Below are 25,679 nucleotides of genomic sequence, written 5' to 3' on the forward strand. Positions count from 1 at the left end.
CCACTATCCACTTTAGCTATCTTTTGGCGAGGGCTTGTGCTTGATGTCCATACTTCTTGGTAACGCATACTCCCTGATTTCTTTCGGGAGTTTCCTGGCAAAGCAACAGATGTGGGTAATGTTGGCTTCACAGAAGATGGAGAAATGAGAGAGGCTGGAGACAGCGGCTGACCTAAAGGAGTGCTACAGAATGATGTGGGGCTGGAAGGCATTGACAGGTTTTTGGTTTTTGAGGCAGAATCTAGAATATGTTCATCTTTGTTAGCCATAGATGCTGACACATCCACCACAGTATAGGGCTTACAGATAAGTGATTTCTCCAAATTCACTACACGGTATGGTTTCGCTTGCTCCTCTGTGGGGCTAAAACTGATTGTCACTGGTTGACCTGGAAGAGCCTGGGGCATTGGCATGCCTTCTCTGCCTTCCTGATCTTCCAGTCTAATAGCTAAGACAGCCTTGTGTGTTTCAGTCACCCTCAGAGGACTCAGTGCTCTGTGAACAGGCTCCCTTTTTGAAGGAGAAGCAATGGATACAGGTGCCTTAGGTGAAGTGGGAGAATGCAAGGCATTTTGAAAAGCAAAGGGGGCACTGCTCCCATTACTGGAAGTTGTTCGAGAATCCTCTGGTTGTGATGACGATGATTCTGGAGAAGTAGTGGACTCTGAATTTGATAGAAAACCACTGCCATGCATGTTATCAGAGCCATAAGGAAGTAGAATTCCACTGGAACCCATGGAAGGGTATCCATTTAAGATCTCATCATAGCTATCATCATAGTCCACTGCACATATCCGCTGTAGTGAGCGGTTGCGAAGTGGAACAGTATTCCACTTTTTCCCCGCAGCAAAGGGCACTGGAGACAATGTGGCAGCGCGGAAATTTGCAAATCGTGGTTGGCCTCGCATTCGGATCTCCATAGCTAGTAACTCTTCATCACTTTCATCCCAGCTTTCATGCTCATTATCATCCCTTTCTGTATCTTCCTCCTCATCATCATCTTCTCCTTCACTAGAAAACTCTGGATAGCAAAAACGACCTCCCTCTGTGCTGATGACCTCAGTGCTATCGCTGAGAGATACCCGTTTTTGAGCAGTACCACCACCGCCACTACTGCTGCTTCCTAGGGCCAAGCAGCTGGAGGCTGGAAGGCCTCTTTCCAAGGACCGTTGGTATGAACTGTTGATTCGTCCCCAAAACGTGTCCTTTGAACATGAAAGGGGTGTGGGACTGAAGCAAGGTCCTAACCCAGCAATCTCTTTTAATACATCAGTCAGTCCGCTATTGTTGTTATTTCCACTAGGGGTCCTTGGACTAAATTGTCCATAGCCCTCAATCTCCTCTGTGCCATCCTCTCCTTCATTGTTGTTGCCAAGCCCACTAGGCCTCTTGTGGTTAAGTCCATTGCGATTCCACACAGTGAAGGCAGATTCTTTGCTCTGTTCTATTACGTTTGGAGGCTGTTGCAGGTTGCCATCTGAATCCAGCCCTGCAGAGGAACAGGGCAGCATCATAGTAGGCTTAACAGCAATGGTAGGCTTCTTAGCTACTGGTGGACGGAAGTTTCCTGAGCGGACTGACCCAATACCAGCCCTTTGGGAATTGTTGGTAAGGTTAGGGTTGGTTCTAGCTCCGGCAGTGAGCGGATGGTGTTGTTGAATTGTTGGAAGCTTTTGCTCAGATGGAGGCTTCCCTCCACCACTCTGTGCCAGACAGTGCAGACTTTTAGGTTTAAAGCAGTTCTTGCACTCGCCTGGTTTCCATACGTGTTCAGTGAACGTGCTGCAGGCGGACATGGTTGCTGGTCCAGTAAGGCAGCGTATTGTGTCAATGGACAGGAAACCCCGCCATGAAGCTTAAGACGACAGGAACTGATTGTCGTACAGCAGTGATGATGAGTAAACACTTCAGCCTCAGATGTGAATGGACCTAAAAACAAAAAAAAAAAGGAGAAAAGTTTTAATTAAACTTTTTTTTTAATTATGCATTTACTAAGGCAGTGAATCGAATGCATTTGTGTTGCTGAAAATGTGGAAGATATCAAAATTAAATGTTAATGAAAACAGCAAACATTGAAAATTAAGCTGATTAATATTTCTTGAAAAGCTTACACTGACTCAGACCAGTTATATGAGTTTGAATATATAGTGAACCATTAAAATAAATAGTGAACCATTTTTGTCGTCCCAAAACTCCTTAAATCCACAGCAAAACACCTGTCATTTTGTAATGGATTGGGTGAATGGATGTTAAAAAAAAATAAAAATACAGTCAGTCAGAGATTCTTCAAAAAAGTGTTCGAAATGTACACATTTATATAGTCTATTCAGGACCAAACTACTATCCTTCACATGGTAAATTAAATGTCAATGATACAGTTACATTAATTAAATATTAGACTGAACTGAAGTAAAGGTTTATTGGGATAATCAGAGGGAAGCTGAAAAAAAACATTTTTGAAATGCATTGTTACACTGTCTCCATTAGGTGGCAAACTTTCTCTACTTAGCACCTTGTCGGTCAGTGATCTGTCTCCTCCTAGCCCATAGATGGAGCAGAAAGAAAGTAAAAGCAGAAAGGCACAAGTGAAGAGGATTAAGAGAGCTTATTTCGGAATTGCTGTCCTGTGTTGTATAGTTGGCTGTTTCAGCCAGGCTTAGGTTCTATAAAAGGTACTGATATTGTTACCGAATCAAAAGCTCAAATTCCTAAATCCTATGAACTAGTGTGGCTACACGGAAAATCGAAATAAGAAGTGCTTCAGCTGAGTTCACATGTGATGAAGTCTGATAAATTGCACAGAAACAGCATATATCACGTTCATATATTTACAATTAAGTCTGAAAGTAGAGGAATGATGAAACCTTTTTGTTATTGTACCATCCAGCAAAGTAGACTTGAAATTAAACCATTGGGAGCGGTGTTGTGGGAGGTTAAAATTGTTTAAAGCAGTGTAAGACAAGTAGCTATTTAATGAAAGTGACTATAATTCTGATTAAATTGAGCAAGATAAAGATTGTAAATCTAATGACTCATTTCAATGTGTTCATTAGGCACAAGACACAAACATGGCAAGCACTGTATTTCAAACACGGTTGAGACAATTGATATAAAAAGGTTCAAATGTTAATAAAATAATCTGTGCTGTTTCCAATCTTGTTTTAAAGGTAATTACACAAAATAAATCAATTGAACAATTTATTTTAATCAGATTTTGTTATGTAACAAAGACTGACATTTCAAAACCGAGGCGCAAACATTGTCTTGAGTTATCGGCACCGGTGCATACATATCAGATGCATCCTGTTTTCTCACCCTACCAGGTCATAGTTTGTCGCACCAGGAAGCCATATCCTTTGGAGGTTTTTTTTTGGACATTAAACTGCACTCTTCATAAGCACTTTAATCTTTTACACTCAACCTATGGACACCCTCAAAGGCAAAGTAATATGTATGTGAATACAGATGAAAAAACTGCCCATTTACTCTTCAAAAGATGCCTACATTCAACTGTGGCAGTTGTTATGCAGCTCAGTGGATGCATAACAACTGCTCTTAATTCTAGGAAGGTTCCTAGTAGAGGATGGGTTAAATGCAGAGAGGAATTTCCCTTCAGGGATTAATAAAGTACCAACATTTCAAAAATAAGAATTGTTTGATTTAAAAGCAAATCATCAATCAAATTCATTAATCTAATAGGGTAAAGAAGAGAGACAAAGGAAAATACTATGAAATAATACTATGTTGTACATATTACATTCAACCTACAGACATTCTCAAAGGCGAATAAATGTTTAACCCCTTTTTAAAGATCTGTGAATGCAGATGAAACATTTAACCGAAGAGGAAGAGGAGTAGGGGCTGAACCCGCCTATGTTGGCGCATCTAATGTGCCGCTTAAATAAGCATGAAAAATACTAAAGTCAATGGTGCAGTGGCTTTCTGCTGCCGAAAGATAATGCACCAACATTGCGCCGAACCACACCTCATTTTAAGACTGGTACATTTACTACATACATGATTATGCTGGCCGTAAAAAATGTTAAGTCTTCCCTAGTCCTCCACTGACACACATTAATTACCAAAACATTTAGCAATTTAGCAACATTTATCAAGTTTCTGAGAACAGAAATGTGAAATTAGTAATAATTGGGCAAATAATAAATGCTAACAAATGTCAGCCAAAGGGTTATTATATTTTCTTTTTAAAATATTCATATTCTTGTTAGCAGTATCTGCTTGTTACTTCAGTCCCACAGTTCTGAGGAAATTAATAAATATTAAGTTAAAGGCACCAGTAAGGATGCTGAAACTTTTCCTCAGAGCCGCTGCTGTCCGGTGCCATAATAAAACACTCCGGCATAAAAAGCACCCCCGGATGAATGCAATTCTCATCGTTGTTCTTCTTATGGATTACAGAATAAAGCAGATTCTCTGGGCTGTAAATTGAGTCATATTTTCTCTGTGAAAACAATATCCTGGTTGCCACAGGAATAACAAAGTGACAGTCAGACCTACAGGGGACCAATATAAACACAAGTGGCGTCCTTTTTCTATTACTATTACACTGTGCAATCGGTTTTCCTATCTCAATGACAGGTTTAAGGCAAAAAGTCTGTTTCACCTTTAATCGACAGACTGTGTGGTGACCCAAACCTGTGCACATCAACTAAAGCTGGAACTATGAATAAATATACAGGGAAGGGTGAATCAGTTTTCTCATCCATCTGACAAGGTCATGGGTGACAGTTCCTGTATGGAAGGGTGTTACCATGACAACTCCCCTGCCCAGGGTCAGGGACAATAAAGTAGGAACTACTGAATCAAACTTTGCTGACCATCGCGATGGGTAGAGGGGACTGTTTATCATCTAACAGTGCATCCTCACATGAAACAAACCTATGGCAAATAAGCATTTCTGTATTTCTGTGGCACTTCAGAAATCATGTGAACAACATGAAGTACAGCCCATGAACTGTCTGTTACAGTACAGACACTGCAGGTCGACTCCATGCACTTGTCCTCCTAGAAACCGAACAGGACATCGTTCATTGTTTTTCACAGCTGTAATGCAGCTGCTGCATAACTTAGAAAAGGCAGACAACAAATGGTACTAACACGGTTATTTCATTTTGTTTTTTCCACGTAGAGAAAAAGTTAAATAGGTTTTGTTGGAACCACACCAAACAGACCATCTTTGAAACTACATTATTTCTTCCCTGACAGACAGCAAAATTGTGGCAAGTGGAACAGTTGTCTTTTGAAATCGAGATAAAAGCTTCCTTATTGTGTTTACTCTCTTCGGGGCAGCGAGATGAAATTATGAAAAAGCAGCTTCCCACGGTGCATTCTAATGAGATAATTCAGTCTTTCACACTTTTGTGTTTCTGATCACGCTTCTGAGATTCAAGCAATATCCAATACATGTCACAGATGCACAACACCAACAAAAAAAAACCCTGTGGTGAATGTGACATGATTATATTTTCCTTTTCTTTCTCTGCCAATATTGGAATTCAGTTGTTGTTTGATTTCAGTGGGGGATGATAGGACACTACAACCTCCAGCATCACCAAGAAAAAAAAAAAACTTATTTACATTTTAGTTTCTTGCAGTAAGTGGCAAGACTCTGCAACATCAAATCTGGAATGACAGATATGCCATGGGGACAACACCAATCCCATCTGGCCATCAGTCCTTTTCCTAAACATTGGAGTCCAATATATTTAGGTCACACTGCTCACATAATTCAATAACACGATAACTCTAGACACCACACAGAAATATGCGGAGAATCTCTTTAAAATAAGCACTCCCTCTTGCTTATGTCATCTCTGTCATCTGTGAATGATTGTTGTGTTTGTAAGTGTTCCTACTCGTGGCCATCGACCAAGTGAAGTGGCTGCGGTTTTTGTGTTACTTTGATGATGCAACTGATATGACACAACACACGTGGAATGTGAAGAATTACGGTACCACAAATTGGTATCAATACAAGAATGCAAACACACAAACAATATTTTGTTTCCTGGAACAGTGTTGAGATTATTATACAGTATTGACAGAGCCTTTGTGATCTGGTCTTTGTGTCCTTCCCATAAGAGGAAAACCAAGTATAATATTTGTTACCGATGTATACAAATGTATGCCGTTTAAAATTATTACAAAGTAAAAAAACATGTGTTTCTATTATTCATTGTTAACAATCAAACCACTATTGGTTATTAACCAGTCCAACTATCGATTAAGGAAACACTGCTACTGCTATACTGAGAAACAAAGCCAATACTTTTTTATTCTTCTCAATCTTCGTTTGTTTATCACTGTCTTGAATATTTAATGAGGCCGAAGCATTAGTGTTGATAATTTAAATTGAACCCTGACAAAGACTGAGGACTTTCTGAGGCAAAGGAATGACTGCTTGTCTTTTAAGATGTGTATAATCTAAAATGAAAATAATATGATTGATTTTTTTCCATAGAAAAAAGACAGCTGTGAAAAATGTGGTTTTAGTTACACATGGTTATGTTGGTCCAGTTATTGTCCTCAGTATGCCTGAAGAAGAAGGGACAGAGTAAAACACAGGACGACTCTGCTGTGTGTGTAATGTTTAATGAAGCTATAAAGAAGCTGCATGTCTTTTTTCCTCTTGCTAATGTCATTTTTCCTTTCCTTTTCAGATTTTTTTGGCTTATTTTTCATCTACGTTTCTTCTAACCTTATTCTGCTCTATGCTTTCAGACTATGTCTTTGTTGCTTGTCTTTTCCCCCCGGCTTAAAAATATATTCTAATTCTCTTTGTCTGAAAAAATGTTCTTTAGCCTTTTTCTCACGTTTTGCTCTTTCCTCTGAGATATGCAAATCTGTTTCTCTTCAGTCCCTTCTTTGCTTCCAACAGTACTAAAAGAAAACATCACCACCCAAACCCACCACAAACGCCCACCCATGCACGCACACAGAGAGAGAGGGAGAGCGTGAGAGAGAGAGATGGAGAGAGAGAGAGACCTACTTCTGTATCTCAGAGGAAAACATTGTTTGACTGTCTCTAAATATATATCTGTCATAAGTCTGAGAGTAAACTAAAATATAAATCAATACAATAACATTTTTTTTTGCTTGTCCACGTCAGTGAGTTTGTCACTGTTTTGAAGTGGCTACTACATGTCAGGAATATACTAGAACCTAAAATTGCTCCTGGGTGGCTTTAGGTCAGTTCTTTGAGATGTAGCTGCCATCACTGAGTGAGTATGTATCAATGAGAGGCAAAGTGAAAAGTGCTTTGGATCACAGCACTATATAAATGCAATCCAGTTCATAATAATAATGTGTATTGATTTCTCAACTTTACAGTTAATATATCTCTTTGAAAGTGCTGTACACACCAATCTAACTGAAGCATTGTTTATTTTTTTATTTAATTATGGTGTTGCAACTAATGATTCTTTTCTTCATTCTTTCTTCATGGATGCAATGTTTTGTGTAATTTGAAATTGTTTTATCTGTCAAAAATGTTGAGACTCACAGTTAAATTATCAGTGTAAAAAAAATTGAAGCAAGGATGAGAAATCCATGTGTAAAATAATCCATTTATCCATCCTTTTTTCACTCTAGTTTGTTCAGTGGAAGTGAGCATTCCCATTTGCACACTCAGAGATTCGAATAGGCCACAGGAACATACAAAAAAATCTTACAGGAAGGACATCTGCAAAAGTGAACGTAAACTATACAATACAATATAATACAATGATGCATGCAAGCACACTCACCCACTTTTTCACTAACCACCTGTCTCCATGCCTATATGCATGACTCATATTATATCCACCTAAAATCCAGTCGTGCCATGTGTGGCTTTCTGTCAATCACAAATATATCTGAGAACAAACAAGTGACACACAGATTTGGGAAAAAAAAAAAAAAAAAAGCACCACAAACCAGCAAAGCTTTATGAAATGAAAATATGATCACACTGGGCCGGTTTCTGCACTTGCAGAGTTAGCAGTCAGATGAGATGCAGCATTAGCCCACGACCTGTGACCATCTGCTCCTGGTTTGGTAGCAGCAAACACTGGTCTGATGTTGTGCCATGCAAGACATTACACAACACCAACTGCACCCACCACCACACACATCAGTCCCATGGGACCATAGTGACACCAATGGTTATACAGTACGTGATGGGTCACGGATAGATAAACACACTAATTGGGTGGAATACAAATACATTTCAATATTTTATCATCTATTTTTCATGCTTTCTCTAAATAATAGTATTAAAATACTGAATACGTAAAACAGAAAAAAAAAAATATATATATATATATAAAATTGTTGATGTCATAACATAATAGTACACAATGGTTACGTCTTTGAATATCAACAGCCTTTTTTTTTTTTACTACTGTACATACACCATGATTTCATCCATCCTATACACCTGAGACTTCCCTCATCACTCCCCCCATAAGTCATAGCTCAGTGTCATGACACACCAGAGAAAACTCATTATGAGTGAGATCAGGCATTAGGGATCTGTCAGAGACAGACTGCCAAGATGTCGCCGCACATTTTGCAACCAGTACATTTCGGCCAGGGAAGAGTGTCGCCGCTGTTATCACATCATTACCTGTTTCCACCAGGTCAAATTGATCCTGACACAGGCAGAACAATAAACTAGCTGTTTGTGTGGCTTCATGGAAACAGAGGGGATTGTTTTTAGCAAGATTATCTGAGTTTATTAATAAACAAGAGAAGAAAATGTAACTTTGTATGTATCTTCTAAGAGTTATTTAACAGTTATTTAGTTTAAAAATAATAATAATACATATGACTCCAGTCAGCAGCAGCTACGGTCAATCAAATGGTGCCTTAATCCCCTTGTATTTTCAAATTATTACCAGAAAAGTACCAGAAAATATCACAGTTTTCCTTTTTAATCTTTATTTTGTTCAGAGGGACAGATTGTATGGGGAAAAAAGGTCCAATAACGACATAACATACTGGTATCCTTAATTTAAACAGGTAAAGTAAAATCTCCTTCACAAAAGAGACCTAGGCCAATAACAATGAATCACTCTATTATCGAGTACAACAAAGAAATGTGTGTGTGTGTGTGTGTGTGTGTGTGTTTGTGGGGGGGGTGGGTTCCCAGTTAAGTAAACATTAAGGTTTAGTTTCAGATCCACAAAGGCTGCATGAAGGAAGTACAACAAGCCTGTACAACAATAAGTACCGTCTCAAGCATGGGCAGTTATTCCAGCATATGGCAGTCACAGACTGAGAAAGTAGTAGTAGTGTGACTTTTTATGATTCTGTGAAACCACAGTAACGTGGTGAGTTTTCTTACACGCCAACATTGTCTCTGGTTTAATTATAATACTTACAAAGCAAGCACCGTCATGAAGGACATTCTCACTGAATCACTGAAGCAAAATTGTCTGGAGCAAGAAATTCGGTATAAAGAGAAGACTGAAGATTCATATGAAGTTGAGACCTACAATTCCAAGTGAACGTGTACGAGACGGAGAAAAAAGAAAACGTGACCATTGAAGAAAAAAAGACGGAACTTTTGATCCAAATCCAACAGTCACCTGTCCACAGAAATGCAATGTTTCCCCCTGACATAAGTCAGAGTGTTGAAAAAAGAAGTCAGTTTACCACCCGGAGCACGTATTTAGAGAGTGAGTGGAAGCTCTCTGAGCCTGGTTTATAATGGTGGAGTAACTGAAGCTGACAACTGAAGCCACGAGGAGATGGTATACAGGATTTTTTTGCTGCTTTATAGCAGTGGGCTTGAATGATGATACAGCCATGTCACTGAGATAGACAAGAGCAGAATAGACATGGAGTGGGAAGAGAAGCTGGGCAGTGGAAGAATGCTGTGTACTCGGTTGCTTGCTAAGGCAACAAAAATCCAGTCTGTCATCACATTATTATATTATTATATTATATTATTATATTAACTTTCAATATGTTCTTTTTTTTTTAATGAAAGCACCAATGCAAATTTCGACTTAATATTAGACTTTTTCTTAGAATGTGTAGGACTGAAGACAATTGTATCTATAGCCTGACAAATATTAATATTTAGACAAACCAAAAAACAACACTTACATTTCTTTTTCTATCTTTTTTTTTTTATCAATAAATCAATAATTTCACCAAGTCATTGCTGGGTAACTTCCCCACCCCCAGCTGAGTTTAGCACTTTGGCGAAGGGCATGACGATAGCTGTAAATGAAGGGCAGGTTGCATTTACTGCCTCCTCTCCTTATATTTGCTCAGCTCATACGGCAATTTACAACGATGACCTTCAAACATGCCCCCCAGCCATCCAAGCAGCAGCACCTCCAAGTATAGCTAGTATATGAGTAACTAAACTTCACTTATTGTAACAGGCCTCTTTCAGCATGAACTGTAATTGGTTAAGAAAAGCAAAATGCCAAGGGACAAGTAATGTGAAATGACATAATCTACAGTAGAGGACAATGTCAGGTTCAGCAAAATCTTTAGGAGCTTTTTGTGTCAGCGAAACCTTTCCGAATCATAACTAACTTGCTCCATATAAATTCCAATTTTAACCAACTTTCAGCTTGTATCCACAGAGAGAGACTGCCAAAAGACTGCAATGACTTCACATTTCTAAGAGCTTTTCCACTTGTAGGACCTTTGTTGTCTCCTGTACTACTTTAGTGTTTCAGGTAAAATCTTCTTAGCTGACTGACTGAATTGTGTTGTCTTTTTTATTTGTTATGGATAAATGAACATTAAAATTGAAGTATAAACTATGTAGTCAACGTGGAAGTGAAACATTTCAAATCCAGTCTAAAGAAGGTACAATTCAAGACTTACACTAAATACCATTTCATTTGTCTTTTAATGTGTTGAATTTAAGCTATAAGAGGGAATCATTTTTGGCTACAGTAGCTGAAACAAAGTGTTATTCTACAAATATCGGCCTCTGTCAGACAGTAAACAGAGGAGCTCCAGGGTGACGTCAGCAGACAATCACCACTTTGTGTTTACGAGAGGTACGAGAGGGAAACCCATGTTCACCAGTATTGATTGAGCCAAGGCCAGAGGAATAAAAGATTCTCACAGTGTGTGATGAATCCTGTTAAAAATGTAAACCCCCATAGAACAGATCAATACATATTGATTACAAGCAGCCAGTTCCCAAATAAGATTTAGTCCTGGGATCAATATTTCAGGATGTGCAAATAATGCCTGCCATGATATAACATAACACTTTTTCGACTATTGACTCACTTCGCCAGCAGATCCGGTTTATTGCCCTGCTGTATTTCCAGGTTTCTGTTGACTTGACATTAATAGGTGTTGCTGGAAAAAAAAAACTTCAATAGCATATATAAAAAACAAATTTAAGTGTCCCAATGAGCTATAGGGACAAAAAACAAGTAAGAAACATCAGTATTTCAGATTTTATGGTTCAGAAACCAATGCCTCGGAAGTTAGGGTGACGGTGCTATGCTGGTTGGACAATAAACAGGGTGGGAGATAATGTTGATAATGTGCTGTATCTGGGTTCACCAATAGAGAGGGGTGCTAGCAGGCTACTGCTATCTACTGAACGTACAAACCGAGGCACTCGGAAAAAGAAATGAGTTAGTCTGTGTGTGTGTCTGAGACAAAGAGAGCTGCAGGGAGAGAAATGAATGGAAAGATTTGCCGTGTTTTTAAATCTTGTTGGGGAAAAAAAAAGACAGAATCAATTTGTGACAGTCAGCGTTGATTGTGTCGCCACATATTGATCAATGTAGGGGAAACTCTGGAAATGTTAGATGCACCAGTGCTGCCAAAGACAATATTAAGTTGCACTCCAAAGATATATGCGACCAAACTGGTAAAGCAGAGCCACATGGTAAATTAAACTTTTTTACAGCAAACAAATCTCGCTTATCAAGGCACACACTTGTTTGTTCTTCTTTTAAAGAAACGTGCAACCTATATTGCTTATAATTCCTTACAACCACCAGCCATCTTGAGTGTTAACAGAAAATACTATCGTGGCTCCTTTCTGTCTGTGATTGTATTATACTATTGGAATGTTATCCAAAGGCTGTCCCGAGAGACACTTTTACGGTCCAAACAAATCAGTGAGCTGACAACACACAGACCACCACAGGGAGCCAGACAAGAGAAAATAAGTGAGTTTCTCAGCTTTCTTCCCAACTTTCTCAGCTGCTTCTGAGTATGCGCCGAAAAAACCAAGATCACAGAGGCAGCTGTGTGATTTAATGTACACTCACACAATCTAACCTTGTGATTTACATGTTGGTAAATCACCAGAAATAAGATCATTCCCATAAAGTACAAACAATAAACAGCAAATTAAAAATCCTATGTCCACAGCATGCCCACAGAGATGTGACAACAGAGACCAGAATTAATCAACTCTGCTGATGCAACGACCCCAGGGAAAACAAATCATATCAAAGTGGATAGTTGTGACTTTTCATTCAGTTTTCATTCTGACATTGCAAGTGCAGCTCCCTTGAATCCCCTAGAAGACCATTATGTTTCTGATGTCATAAAAAAAACATGCTACTATGCATTTTTATAAAATAAAATTGACTTGTTAATGCTGCATCAAGTGTTCATTCATATTGATGCAACACAAGAAAGACTGAGTGCAGTGGAATGACTTAACTATGCTGTTCTTAGTGACGAGGTGGCTGGTTCAGTGTGTGTGTGTGTGTAAGACATGAGCGCTTGAGTGTATTATCTGGCTCTATGCATATGTTTGTGCCAAAGTGCTGAGCTGTTTTGTGTGTTTAACATCGGTCCTGGGACCTGTAGGGTAAATCAAATACATTAGATGGCCACAAAGCATTTAAATCATGAGATAAATCTATGTGAATAACACATGAAATGACTAACATATTCCTTCCCTATGTTTCCTGTACACTTGTAAGCCTTAAGATTTTCCAACATAAACAAACCGAAAACATGGACTGTAAAGGGTCCATTAGTCGCAGTGTTGACAGACAGTGATGAGTAATGTGACAGGCTCATTATAAGCTGACCTCTTGCTAGTTCAGAGACGGATTATTACTTAGAAAAGGCCTCACAGAACCACTGGAAAAACCATGTCCTCAAGGCAGAAGCAAGCTTCAGCTGTCAGTGTCAGTGGTTTATCAACTCAACCTGACGGGCTATGCGGTTTAGTTTTTTTTTATACATAAAACATGTGCATGTAGGAACATGTGTGTAGGGGACACAGCAAACAACAGCAAGCTAATTTGACAGGTTAAATCCTTTACACTGGGCTACTGTGACTTACATAAATAAGACACATTATATGAAGATTTACTAAAGCAAAAGACTAACCCTCAGTGACAAAAAGACGATGTACATATCGTGAATGTAAAACTGCAAACTAATGTATTATTTCTGTACAATATTCTTATATTGCATTGCATTCCTGTGAACCAGTGAGAAAGTATCAATAACAGAAATTTAAAGACACGGGAGGGAGGGTAAGGCTAAAAAAAATAGAAAAAAAGAGAGAGCAGCAGCATTCCATTGCAGTGTTTGGTATTGTGCAAGCTCTGGGAGAGTTGTTGGGAGTCTGGTCTGGGAAAAAGAGCTAGTGTAGGTCTCTGGGGAGACCAACCCGCAGCCTGACAGACAAACACCAGCAAAGTGGCAGAGCAGATATAGCCAGATGTGTGGGAGTGCAAACTACACAGAAAAACAACACAAGATATACGACCTTGACATTAACGCAGGTCTTTTGTGCTCTGCCCAGGAGTAGAAAGCTCCACGATTGTCGGTTCACTCGTCAGAATGCATCCCCGCGTGCCACTTGTGGATCATCCCACATCCCTGCTCTATATGCAAATAAACACACACTCCTCTGTCTCCAAAATTCGTTTTACACCAGTGTGAGTCTGCAATTAACCTCCCATGCCTGATCTGCCATGATCAGAAAGAAGAAGAAATGAAAAGAATAGAGGCTGGGTATATTCCTTATACTCTGAAATTGCATGTATTTGTTGGCACATTTGTTGAGTATTGAGTATGAAATAATAAAAGTCAAAGTGTATATGAATGGAAATAGCCTATACTGTAAACACGTTCAACTGAAAGTAAACACAAGGCAGTTTGTGTAGAGCTATCAAGACAAATTTATGTGCATAACTCCTACTTGATCACATAAATTCTAAACAGGAACAAAATGTTCCTTGTATTACTGGGGGGAAAAAAATCAAAAAAAATCACACTGCATGCTGTCTCGAGCGGAGTTCACAAATTCTTTGTCACTGGAGCAGGTAGAAATGTGCAACATGATCATCGCAGATTAAAAAACTTGGCTCTGTCCTTTTTAAGCTTTCAGGGAACCATTTTTGTAGAGGAAAAAACATCTCAACTTTCCAGAGTTGTGTGCAGACACTATGATGTGGTGCAATTATTATCCTGAACACTTACTTTGAAATTCCAGAAACTCAGAAAAGTCGTCTGTATCATGAAGCACAAAGAAAACAGTCAGGAGGTGTGTGATAAACCTCTGCTCAGTGTGAAAGACATTCGCTCACTCTGATCAAACATGAACTACACATATTTGACTGTGTGTAAAAAACTTATTGCATGCTATTCAGTCAATAATGTATGAAAACGTACAAACTGAAACATCTAAACATTGCACACAACTGCAGCAGGTCTGTAATCTGGATGAGGGGCTATAAATAACAGGCATGTCATCATCAGATTTTTTTTTTTTATCTCTCTCACACAATTTTTTTTTTCCTTTCGTCTATCTCGCAACCACACGGCGGTATTCAGTCACACATACGTTCATTCACTCTCACTCCCTCAGGTTCACTTGCTCATAGTCTCCACACTCTAGTGTAAAACTGACACAGAGATAAGCCAGAGGCAGGTTGATGACGACTGCGGAGAGCTCAGGAAGGTTTTCTCCCCGCAGACTAACATCTCCACTCACTCTGCACCCCTGTGGAACAGCTCTAAGCTTATCTGGCACCAGGAAAACACCGAAGGTAGCAGCATCACACACCGAGTGCCGGGATGACAGTGATGTGCGCACTGAACAGCATCCACTTGGGATAACAGGAAAGTCTTATGACATCAGAGATTATAACATCACATTTGTGAAGACCGCTTGCACGAGTGTAGCCAGATTTTCAAGACAAGGCAGGCAGCACGCTCACTTCCCTGACAATGAAAATACTTTTATTTATTTAATATTTTTGACATGCTGTAGTTAATCCTTCCATCCATCAGCTGCTTTGTCAACCACTTTGTTCTTTACTCTATTTAAGATCTAAAAACACTGTATCTTGTTGTGGTGATGGTGCAAAAATATCCTAACCATGTATGGTATTTTAGAGTGCCACTGTAGACGATATCATTAAAATAGAGTTTGCTTGATAATTTGCATTCAACTTTAGCCTATGCCTGCCTTAATTAGTCTTTCAGAAGTGCAAGCATGAGAAACTGTATAGGAAGAATATATAGGAAGCTACAAAAGACAGAAACAGCCCCAAGACAAAACTGAAGCTGCTGGAAAAACTCGTCCTACTTTCTTCGAAGAACAATCGTCTGCTTCTGCTCAAGTGTTCAACTCAGAGACAAACGATAAAGGGTGGAGGCAGATTTGATAACAGTTTGCAATTAGGACCGAAAGACTGATACTTTTTTTTTGTGTGTGTGTAGAAATTCCTCTTTCCTTTCCCATAGTAGCGCTGGACTGTGTTAGGCCAACAAAGGGAGGAATGGGCTGATTTAGCTAATGGTTTAAACATGGCTTTGTTAGCACCTCTGCCTGTTAACTGTGCTCTCTGGAGAATTACTATGCCGGTCCAAAATCTGGCTGTTATTCCAGTTTGTTGATTCACTTTCATTTAAGAGGGGACAAATTCCAGGAAGACCAAATTATATGTATACATACATATATTTTATAAATATATATATATATATATATATATATATATATATATATATATATATATATATATACATATACATGTGTATGTATATAAATATATGTATATATAATGTATATATATAATATATATACATACACATATATATATATAATCAAGTTTTTGCGAATTAATTAATTGGTTGGAATGTCTTTTTAATACTTAAAAAAATTTGATTCTTCGGCTTCTTCGACAAGACATTGGAGAACATCATTGTAGGATTTGGAAAAGACAAATGAACGTATTTCTAATATAGTGTATATACTGCTCATGACAGTAGTGGCTGAAGAGCAAAAACACCAGTGTCAATGTGAAATGCATCAGTAAAGAAGATTTTAGTAACCCTATGGACTCCACTGTTTTTTTTGGTTGATGGATTTTTTTTGTTTTACATAGAAAGAAAACGAGCAAATCGAGAGATGTAAGCCAAGAAACAGGATACTGCCACCCTACACCACTGCTGCTTTCAGGAGAAATGCAAAGGCAATGAAGGTTTGTACAACAACTCACACAAGGTACTGTAAAGTATGACACTGTCTTTAACAAGCACTTCTTCCTCCAGCACTAAAGCCACTGAAGTGTCATTAAAAAAGAAACTTGCCGCATTTAGGTTTCCAGGGACGAGGGAGAGATTTAATAAAAAATACATAGTTTAATAAAAAAAATATTTTTCAGCATCAATAGCACAAGTCTGAAATGTGAAATTATAGATGCTTTGAATGAGTCTCAAAACGCACGATATATTTTCTGCAATGTTTTTGCAATCATTGAAGTGCTTCTCCAGGCTTTACGTTATATCCTGTGATTTAGTCTTTTTTTTTTTTTTTCTTAAAAAAATAAAATTATTTTCACACAACATATACTGTCTGACTATATTCAAGGTCTCAATAAATTAATTAAAGACAGGGTAGTTCTCTGCAGTTCCATTATAAAATGTCCAGTGCAGTGCATTAATCTACATCGTCATAACCCAAACACAGATGTTACATCTAAGCACGTGTTAACGGCGCAGGACACAAACCCGCCGAGACACAACAACACAGATGGCTGCGTTCTCACAAGCTCACACTGAGGCATATGGATCATTAGCAAGACAATAAATGAATGACAGTTTCACCCACAAGCAAATGTCACTACCTCCGGGATCATTGTGTACCATCAAAGAGAATCATTTTTAGAAGGTGTTGTTGCACTGATCCACATTTTGGAGTTGAAACAAAATAACTAAATGTGAACGGGGGTCACTCATAAAGAATTATCACAGAACTCAGCTGCTGTGTAATTTTGGGTTAAGGTTGGGTTGTGGTCATTGTTTTGATTTATGGCCAGCCACTTCACTTTTCTGCTTCCATCTCACTGCTCTCTCCTCAGAGCTCTTTAGGAAATCCATTCAATTCCTTTATGACAGAGCAGTTTGACCTTTAAGGCCCAATATTCACGACCAGTGTTAACAGCTCTCTGTAATTCTTTTGTAATTTATTCACTATGACACTGACTTTAGGTGCATCTATGCAGTATTTAGGTGCCAAGAGCACACCGACTCTTACAGTGTCTTTTGTCCACAGCTGCTTCACACTGAATGTCAAAACCTTCTCTGTCTGTTCATAAATTACAGCAGCCATCTGAAGGCAGCGAGAGAAATATGCTGATCAATCTGTGATCACACTTAAGGAGTGCCATAATGCATGAATGGCCACCTACATCAAATTATGTGCCGATGACACACACTTGTCAGCATCTTCCACTCAAACAGAGTGGAAAATGCTGAGCAGGCTCATCAATCCAGTTCATCATTATTGCCTCCTTTCTAACGTTCTATCAATCAAAAGTAGCACATGGGTTTTTTTTATTTATTTATTACGACATTACGACACAGCTGTCACATGATATAATGCGACCATTTTAATGTCACATACAGTAAAACAATAAAACTGAAATAGTGTCCACATAAACATCTCATTTGATGCATCACGTGGTCACATTGTGCTGCTCAGCCGTTTTTTTGCACCACCTTTGATGATCAGTGTTTATGATACAAATACAAATTATAATTTAGATAAACAGCTTATATTATGAAACAAATTAGCAGGTGGGCGTGGAGACGACCTGCTGTTTTATGCTTTTTGTTGCATTTGAGTTAGATAAACAATAAGGGTCTGGTTTGTCTGATTTTCCTGCTTCTTCATGTGTGAACATTTCCTGGTTTCTTTGCTCCATATAACAAAGAAAACAATTAAAACTGAATTTTAAAACTGATTAATTTTGGTTTGTGGACCAAACGACATTAGAAAAAACAATCTACAAAAAACTACAAATAAAGTTAAAAAGATCCACAGATTAATTATAACAATAATTGTTATTTCTAGCCCTACTAGGGCTATTTTGTCCAAAATGCCAGCTGTCAGATTTTTGACAAAACATATATTGATTGATAAGTTGTTGATCAAGAAGAAACACAGTAAGCCAATATCAAAAAGAAGTTTGTTAACGGTTGAAGTCAGTATTGTCATACTAACAGCTGCATGAAATGGGGCAGTGAGTAAACAAACAACAGAATAATTAACACAGCACCAGAGACTAATCACTGAGTGACTCTGGTCCATGGGGAGTTGCCTGGCTCACTTAACGTCCACTTTTAGAGTCCCAAATTAATCAAATCAGTGCTGCAAATAAAGCCACAGAAAGGCATTTACTGCAGAGCACAAGCATAAACCGAGGAATTGGTAAAGTCATTACTTCAAGTGTTGCTTGCTGCATGTGCAAACTGAACAACCATTAACAGCTTGTGAAGACATGGGAGAAACGCAGATGGAGAAACATACCAACATGCACAAAAAAAAAGAGAGAATACTCACACCAATGAATCAAGCAGCAGCAGCAGCAGCAGCAGGAGCAGCCATGGAGTCCAAGCTTGTGAAGCAGAGAAAAACCTACTGCTGGAACCTACAGAGCGACAGAAAGAGGCAGAGGGAATGAGGGAGAGCATGAGTATGACAGAGAAACAAAGTAAGACAGAGACGGAGGGAGAGAAGAGGAAGAGTTCATTTAGTTAGCCTGACAAAGATCATTTAACAATGTGTCTCATTTTTAGAGCAAGTCCTTGTTATGGCATGGCGTCATAGAATAGATACTAGATGTATTGGTGCATTTAGCACTCTGGCGATAAACAGGGAAAAACATGGACACATCATTACACTAATGGGCACAACTTGATGCTTTTGAATCCATTGGTGGCCTTGGGGTGCATCTATAAGCCCAAACTAGTGGGGGACAATCAGGGGGTTGCAATAGAAATAAAAATATACATTTGAAATATCCACTCAAACAATAAAAAAAAAATATCATTAGCTATCTAATTGTGTTTGTTGTCACATGACCTCTGAAAGGATTCTGATTCTGATGTTTCTTGCATCTGGGTGAAAAAGCTGCTGGGTACAGCACTGCATGTAGTTACTGAAGGTCTGTAATGATTGAAATGACACATGGGAGGGTTCAAAAGATGTGGCCTGAATATGAGACAAAAAATTCAGCAAACTCTGGTTTCATTTTCTTAGCAAAATAAAAACAGACACAATGACAATGAATGATGGAGGAATTGCATCTTGTCGTTACCCTGGGTGGTTTGGTTTGATGTTTAACCTTTCTGTTACCATTCTGTCGTCACCGACAGGATTTGGCATGCGCACTTCTCATAATCGTAAATCCTAAACGGTTGAGTATCTACCAGATATTGAAAGTGAAAGTTATCTTGGAAAAAGGGGCAGAATCACTCACTCACTGAACATGTTTTGATAATTCTACAGCCATAAAATCAAAATAAATCATTGCATCATTATCATGATGGTCATAAGAGGGATAACTGTCACAATCATGATTCTATTAGTTTATCTTATGAACATATATGAGGTTATTAAAGATCGTGTAAAGCAAATCCAGCATTCATGTCTTCACACATTGTATATGTTGTTATGTGAATATTTTCAAATGTTTAGGCATCCTTCAACTGTCGTCTCCAGTTCACCCGTGAGTCACAGCACCTGCTCCTACACGACTGCCTCTGTTTTACCAGCCAGCTGGGATGTCCTTGTCTCGCAAAAGTGTCTAACCTGGATGTAACAAATGCTCAGAAAAGCTCTGAGACTTTATCTAAGATTCATAAAGATGAGAAAACTAAGTAAAGAGGAAGAACAGAAAGAGGAGCAGACTCCTGCTGTGAGGCTGCAGGTGCTGCCGATAAAGAGGAAGATGGAGAGATTGAGATTGGACTGCTGTTAAATTAGCTCTCCAATTTGAAAGCCAATTTTTAAACACTTAGTGACTTTTTTAATCACTCAAATTTTGGTAAGATGGTTACTAACGGTTTCCTGTGAGGTGACAAAGTCAGAAGTCATCGTTTTTAATCACTTTACAGGAACGTTTCAAGTTATATAACATTAACAATCAATCAATTTTAACTTAACATACTGTAGATATACATACAAAATGATCGGCTAAGGAACACTCAAACCTCTATCGATCCCTGGCATCCTGCATCCTGAAAATAAACTCCTTATCTTGTTGGTAAATGTAATCTGAGCTGTGAAGGGAGCAGCATATTTTCTAGCAGTGTGCTGAAATGACTCAGCTCATTTGCAAATTCAATTTTTTGCCTGCTTTGCTGTGGGCTTTGTTCAAAGTGTTGTATTTGGAGAAAATATTGTGAATCCCTCAGTGTTGCAATGAAACCAAGAAAAAAGTAAGGGAAAACTGTTAAAAAAGGATAGAAACTAAAATATTTATTTTTATCTGTGACTAAGCTGGCAGCAATAAACCTGATTTTAGCTTTAACCAGGTTTTTGTTCATCTCTGTGAGGGGAAAACCGGCAGGGAAACTCATTTGTTTGACCTCACACAATATCGCTTAACTCCTGGTTAGGAAGAACACATAATTATTCGACACAACCACACTGGAATAATTCACAGAGGTGATCCTGTTAACATCTTATGTAACCTTCATTGCTATGCAGTACATTATCAACCAACCCCCACAGCTTTGATGACACCTAATAAACATCTCCAGCAACTCTCAGGCACAAGCCACCAAAGGCTTAGCTTGCTCATTGTCAGTGTGCGTGCTGGTTAGAGGAAAATAGATTTTCTTCTCAACCTAAACCCTACTTATTTCTTCTCTGAACATTATTACAATAAATTATAATTACATTTTCCCCACACCAATTTAATTGTAGAGATCCCAGGATATGTCACTGTTGCTATTATGAGGTCCTGATGATTAAACAAGCCATACATCAACATACTTATTACGGGGTGTTGAAAATAATTGTTTCTAAGATGCATCGCAATGCAACCATCTACGCAATGACAGCACATAATCTATTACAGTCACTTTAAATTGCTTGTTGACTTCCCACTATTAGAAGCTGCAGCTCGACTGCAGAGGCCTTTTTTATGTGATGGAACATTTCAATTTCATTTGTAAAAATGGTTTAACTAATATTTCTGTTACTGAAACCAGGTTGTTGTTTTTTCTATACAGGTTAACTCATTAATAGTATCATCAACATTTAAATGAACTGCTGCTCTTCAAAGGCTGCTCCAGCATCATCGTAAGACTTTGTTTTGTACATTACATCAGATTTTTAAGTGTGGTGTTTTCAGGCACCACTGCACGCACGTCCCTGCCTCTTTGAACAAAGCCGACTGCAATCCCTACGTCATACATTGTAAACAACAGCTGGTTCAAATAGCCGTTCTGAGACCTGTAAATTCCCTTCCATAGGACTCATAACCCAAGTATACTATTGTTTTGTCCTGGAACATCGTGTGTGTGCGCGAGTTGCTGCTTTGACTCTGTAATAACAGTTTGAATTCACACCTTGCGTCACCTAGTATTACAGCTTACTCCTGTGGATCATATCTGCACAGTGTGTTCAGTGTCTACTGTGTACGACCAAGAGCCTACGTTTCTTTAGCGCCAAAAAAGCTGCAAAACTTCCTAATATGTGTACAAAGTCAGTGTTATTAAAATAAAGTTTGTACATGAACTTAAAATTAAATTATTATGTGTTTTCATAGAACGAAAATGTTGACCCAATGACCGAATCGTTTAAACCCAGTGTCTGAACAATGAGCGCTGATTTTGATGCCATCTTTTGAGTTGTTTGCAGTGAGGTGCTTTTCATCTGACCGCACAGACCACTTTTACCCTCCACAGCACATTACCTGGTCAGCATAGTTTGCTCACTCACTTTCAATAATGCTGACTGCAAAGAAGCAGAGCAGTTTGCAGCAGAATCATTGACATGCTTTTTTTTTTTTTTTGAATTACAATTTAGTCATTTGGCTGACAATTGCATCCAAAGCACACAAACATATCAAGGTTACATTAGAAACCGCAACACAATTTAGACATTCATTAATGTTCAATGAGAGACAGAGAAAATAAGTAGTAAGTAAGTTCAAGAAGACAGGTTTTGGTTAGTTAGTGGTATTAAGATATTTCAGAAAGATGCATTCTCAAAAAGATACAAGTCTTCAAGAGTTTTTTGAAGATAAAGAGGGATTCTGCTGCTCTGATAGCAATGTAGTGCCCTGCTAAAAAAATACCCATTCAAAAAAAAATAATCACAAACCAACAAAACTGCTTTTCACATTCCACCTCCACTGCACACGGCAATGCTATCTTGTCTTAAAATGTCAGACCCATGTTTTTCTTAAATATGGTGTGTTGGATATATCCTAAGTCTGTGGTCCGGAATGAAGACACACAGGAAGCTTCTACACAACAACAGGGTTCAGTGGAAGACCACAGACAAATCATCACTTAAAATCCCAAGCTTAGCGGCAGAGTCAAGGCTACGCAGACAAGGACATTGACACTATCAGATGTAACTGCGACGAAACACATTTATTAAGTGTTGATATGAGTGTTTTCTATGTGATGTGCACATTGCACACACAGTCTACATATCCCGGGGATTAAAGCGGGTGCTATGATGTTTCCTCCATCACATCTTCACCCTTGTTTCCTGGCTTCACCTTGTCCTTGTCTCCATAACGACTTGGAATCCTTTCAGTCACAGTCGGTGTACTGCTGGAAGAGAGTGAGGCTGCACTCTGCACCGTGACAACTGTGACTCCTACTTGAATTGACAGGCAATACAGAGTCAGACAAGTGAGTTGAGTGAGAAGATCAGAAAACTGCAGCAGCCCACTTGTGGAAACTAGTGCTTGTTTCTGCTACTTCAAAAATAATCTTGATCTTTTGAGACTAATCCTCTCTAAAAGTACTCTTGAAAGAATATGTGAAGATGAATGCATTCATGCCCATTAAAATCCTGGTACTGCCCTTCTAATGATAAAAATGAGTTCCCATCTTAACTCAGTGCAGTGCAACATACAGTACTGGTCAACACAGTGGTGGTGCAGCTCTCAAATGGTTAATGGTAGGACATGTAGAATGGACTATTGTAAATGCAGGTTTTCTGTTTAAAAATACCACAGAACAAGCCCCATGGTTGGTCAACCAATGGTCAATTCAACATTTCCCTTTAATCAACTTGACTGTGGTGGCCTGCACTTGCTTAATTTGTCCCATCACAATTTCATAATCCAATAGTTGTTTTTTTTATTCTACTTATAGAAAATGTTTTATTTAACATAGCATTTTTCCATGTCGTTTAGTGTAGAGCTAAATGCAGCAGCACTGTGTTGTTGTACTTTCAACCTTTCAGAGTAAAACTGGTCATCACAGCAGTGGGAGAAACTATGGTGATTTTAGACTCCACAGTTGGCCGAAGAGGGCTCTGAAATATGTGTTCACTTTGTCATAACCTGCACTCAGTCAGTATTTCCACATGGGCAAAATGAGAACGAGGGAACGCTATGGAACTATGCCAATGAGTGTTTTTTTTGTCTATGGCATTTTCAAAAGATAATTGTTTCTCCCTCAGATAAGGTGCCAATATTAAATTAAGTTCAATCTAGGCATAATATCTGTAAAGGGGAAATAATAGCTTTCTTCTGTATAAAAGGTCTTCATCTGTCCTGACCTTGGTGCATCAGCAAACCTCATTTTAGTTTGACATCATAACTTTTAATTCCCGTGCAAGTCAACTGATTCATTTGAGATTTAAATGCTCTTGATGCAAATCCACTACTTAGTGAAACATATGGACTGAAATTAAAGCAGAATGGAGTCACCGAACCAAAATGGAACACAAACCATCAGCTATTCCAATGAATTAACACTTGCTACTTAATGATATTAAAAGTTAGAAATGAGAAATGTGTGGGGGTGTATCCAAAATACATCCAGTTTATGTTTTCATGCTCAGCATGTAATCAAATGCTAAATGGGTTAGCAAGCCATTGCCAATTTCAAACTTAATTTATATTTCACTTTTTTGGTTTCCATAACAGTGAGGTATAATCCCGTGAAACATCCCATTATTATGGTTAGGATTTCTTAGCAGACTGAAGAGGATTGTGCTGCAAATGTAGAGTAGAGTCAGGGTGCAAACACAAACAGTCCCTGTAAGCAGATAAACCCTTTTTTTATTTTCCTGAGCTGAGAAAGCTGCTCAAACAAATTCAATATTCACAAAGAAGAGGATGAAGGAGCACATGGCAGATAGCACGCCGTATAAAAGACAAGGAGAGGACAAACGTAAGCATCAATCTTTGGGTCAAAAAGGTCAAATTACAAGAACAGACACACGCAAGCATTTCTGAACAATGAATCACAGCTATTTGTCTCAAAACCCTGAACTATGAAGCAGTTACTTAAGTGTAAACAGAGCTCTCATTAAAATGTAAGCCAGTCTGTTCGAAGGCACACATCCTGTTTAATTAGAGGGTGTCCTGTCAGAGCCAAAAGTCCCTTCTCTGAACATTAAAGACCTGAGACAGAAGGTGTTAATAATGACAACACAGACTATGTAGCTTGTGCTTCCCTATCTTCCATTGCTCCTTGACTTTACCTCACCTAATAAGTCCATATTAAAAACCTTTTTGTTGGAGCTCTCCTGAATACTATGACAAATAGATACTATGACACCACCCCTGTCCACCTGTGTTTCTGAGCCTGTCAGTATGCTAGCAATCCTCTGCCATGCTGATCAGACAGCAACAGTTGGACCCTCGAAGAGCAGGACGAGGAGTGAGGTGACAAATTAAAAAAAAACTCAGGGTACTACTTACAAAGCACTGGTGTGTATGCGATCCATTCCCTGGCAGATGAATGAGCGAGAGAGCCACATGATATTGTCGAGATGCAGCCAGTGCATGAATGAAAGGCAGAGAGGGAGGCAGGAAGAGCTCAAGCACTATGCAAGGAGGGAGGGAGGGAGGGAACACGTATGACACTGGTTGATGATGAGGAAGCCAAAATATAACTAAGCAAGAGAGAAAGATGAGTATGGGGAGTGAGAATCTGAACAACTGGGTTTGTCACAGGACAGATAACCGAGTCTTAACAAAAAATAATTCATGTTGAGTCACTATGTATGAAAAGCTCCTACAATAGTCCAGGCATCAAAGCCCATTACGAAGTCTCCATGTTGTTCGGAGAGATTAAACAGAAGAAATGAGAGAATAAGGTTGAGCTGAATCCTCCCCGTAGGGATCAATTCCCAGAGAGACCTATCACTTTCATAATGCCTTTTAACCATACATCTTGCAGACAGCGTAAGAGTAGAGCAGCTGTCAACTTCCACG

At 38.7% G+C, this 25,679-nt stretch overlaps 1 protein-coding gene across 6 annotated transcripts in view; it reads right to left on the bottom strand.

Moving 5' to 3' along the window:
- peak1 (pseudopodium-enriched atypical kinase 1) overlaps positions 1-25,679 on the bottom strand; it is a 77,612-nt gene that overhangs the window by 19,125 nt on the left and 32,808 nt on the right. For 4 of the 6 annotated variants that reach the window (XM_058644836.1, XM_058644832.1, XM_058644833.1 and 1 more), the window contains 2 exons: positions 18,821-18,908; positions 1-1,929 (listed from right to left, as the gene is read on the bottom strand). The exon at positions 1-1,929 is cut by the window's left edge and continues 1,548 nt beyond it. In XM_058644836.1, the coding sequence (XP_058500819.1) occupies positions 1-1,796 (1,796 nt within the window). In that variant the 5' untranslated portion in view covers positions 1,797-1,929; positions 18,821-18,908. Of the gene's footprint in view, positions 1,930-18,820; positions 18,909-25,163; positions 25,221-25,679 lie in introns of those variants that run through there. The other 2 variants (XM_058644838.1, XM_058644837.1) reach the window with 2 other exon arrangements.

This window comes from Solea solea, chromosome 12, assembly GCF_958295425.1.
Source record: "Solea solea chromosome 12, fSolSol10.1, whole genome shotgun sequence".
In the NCBI taxonomy this organism is placed as follows: domain Eukaryota; kingdom Metazoa; phylum Chordata; class Actinopteri; order Pleuronectiformes; family Soleidae; genus Solea; species Solea solea.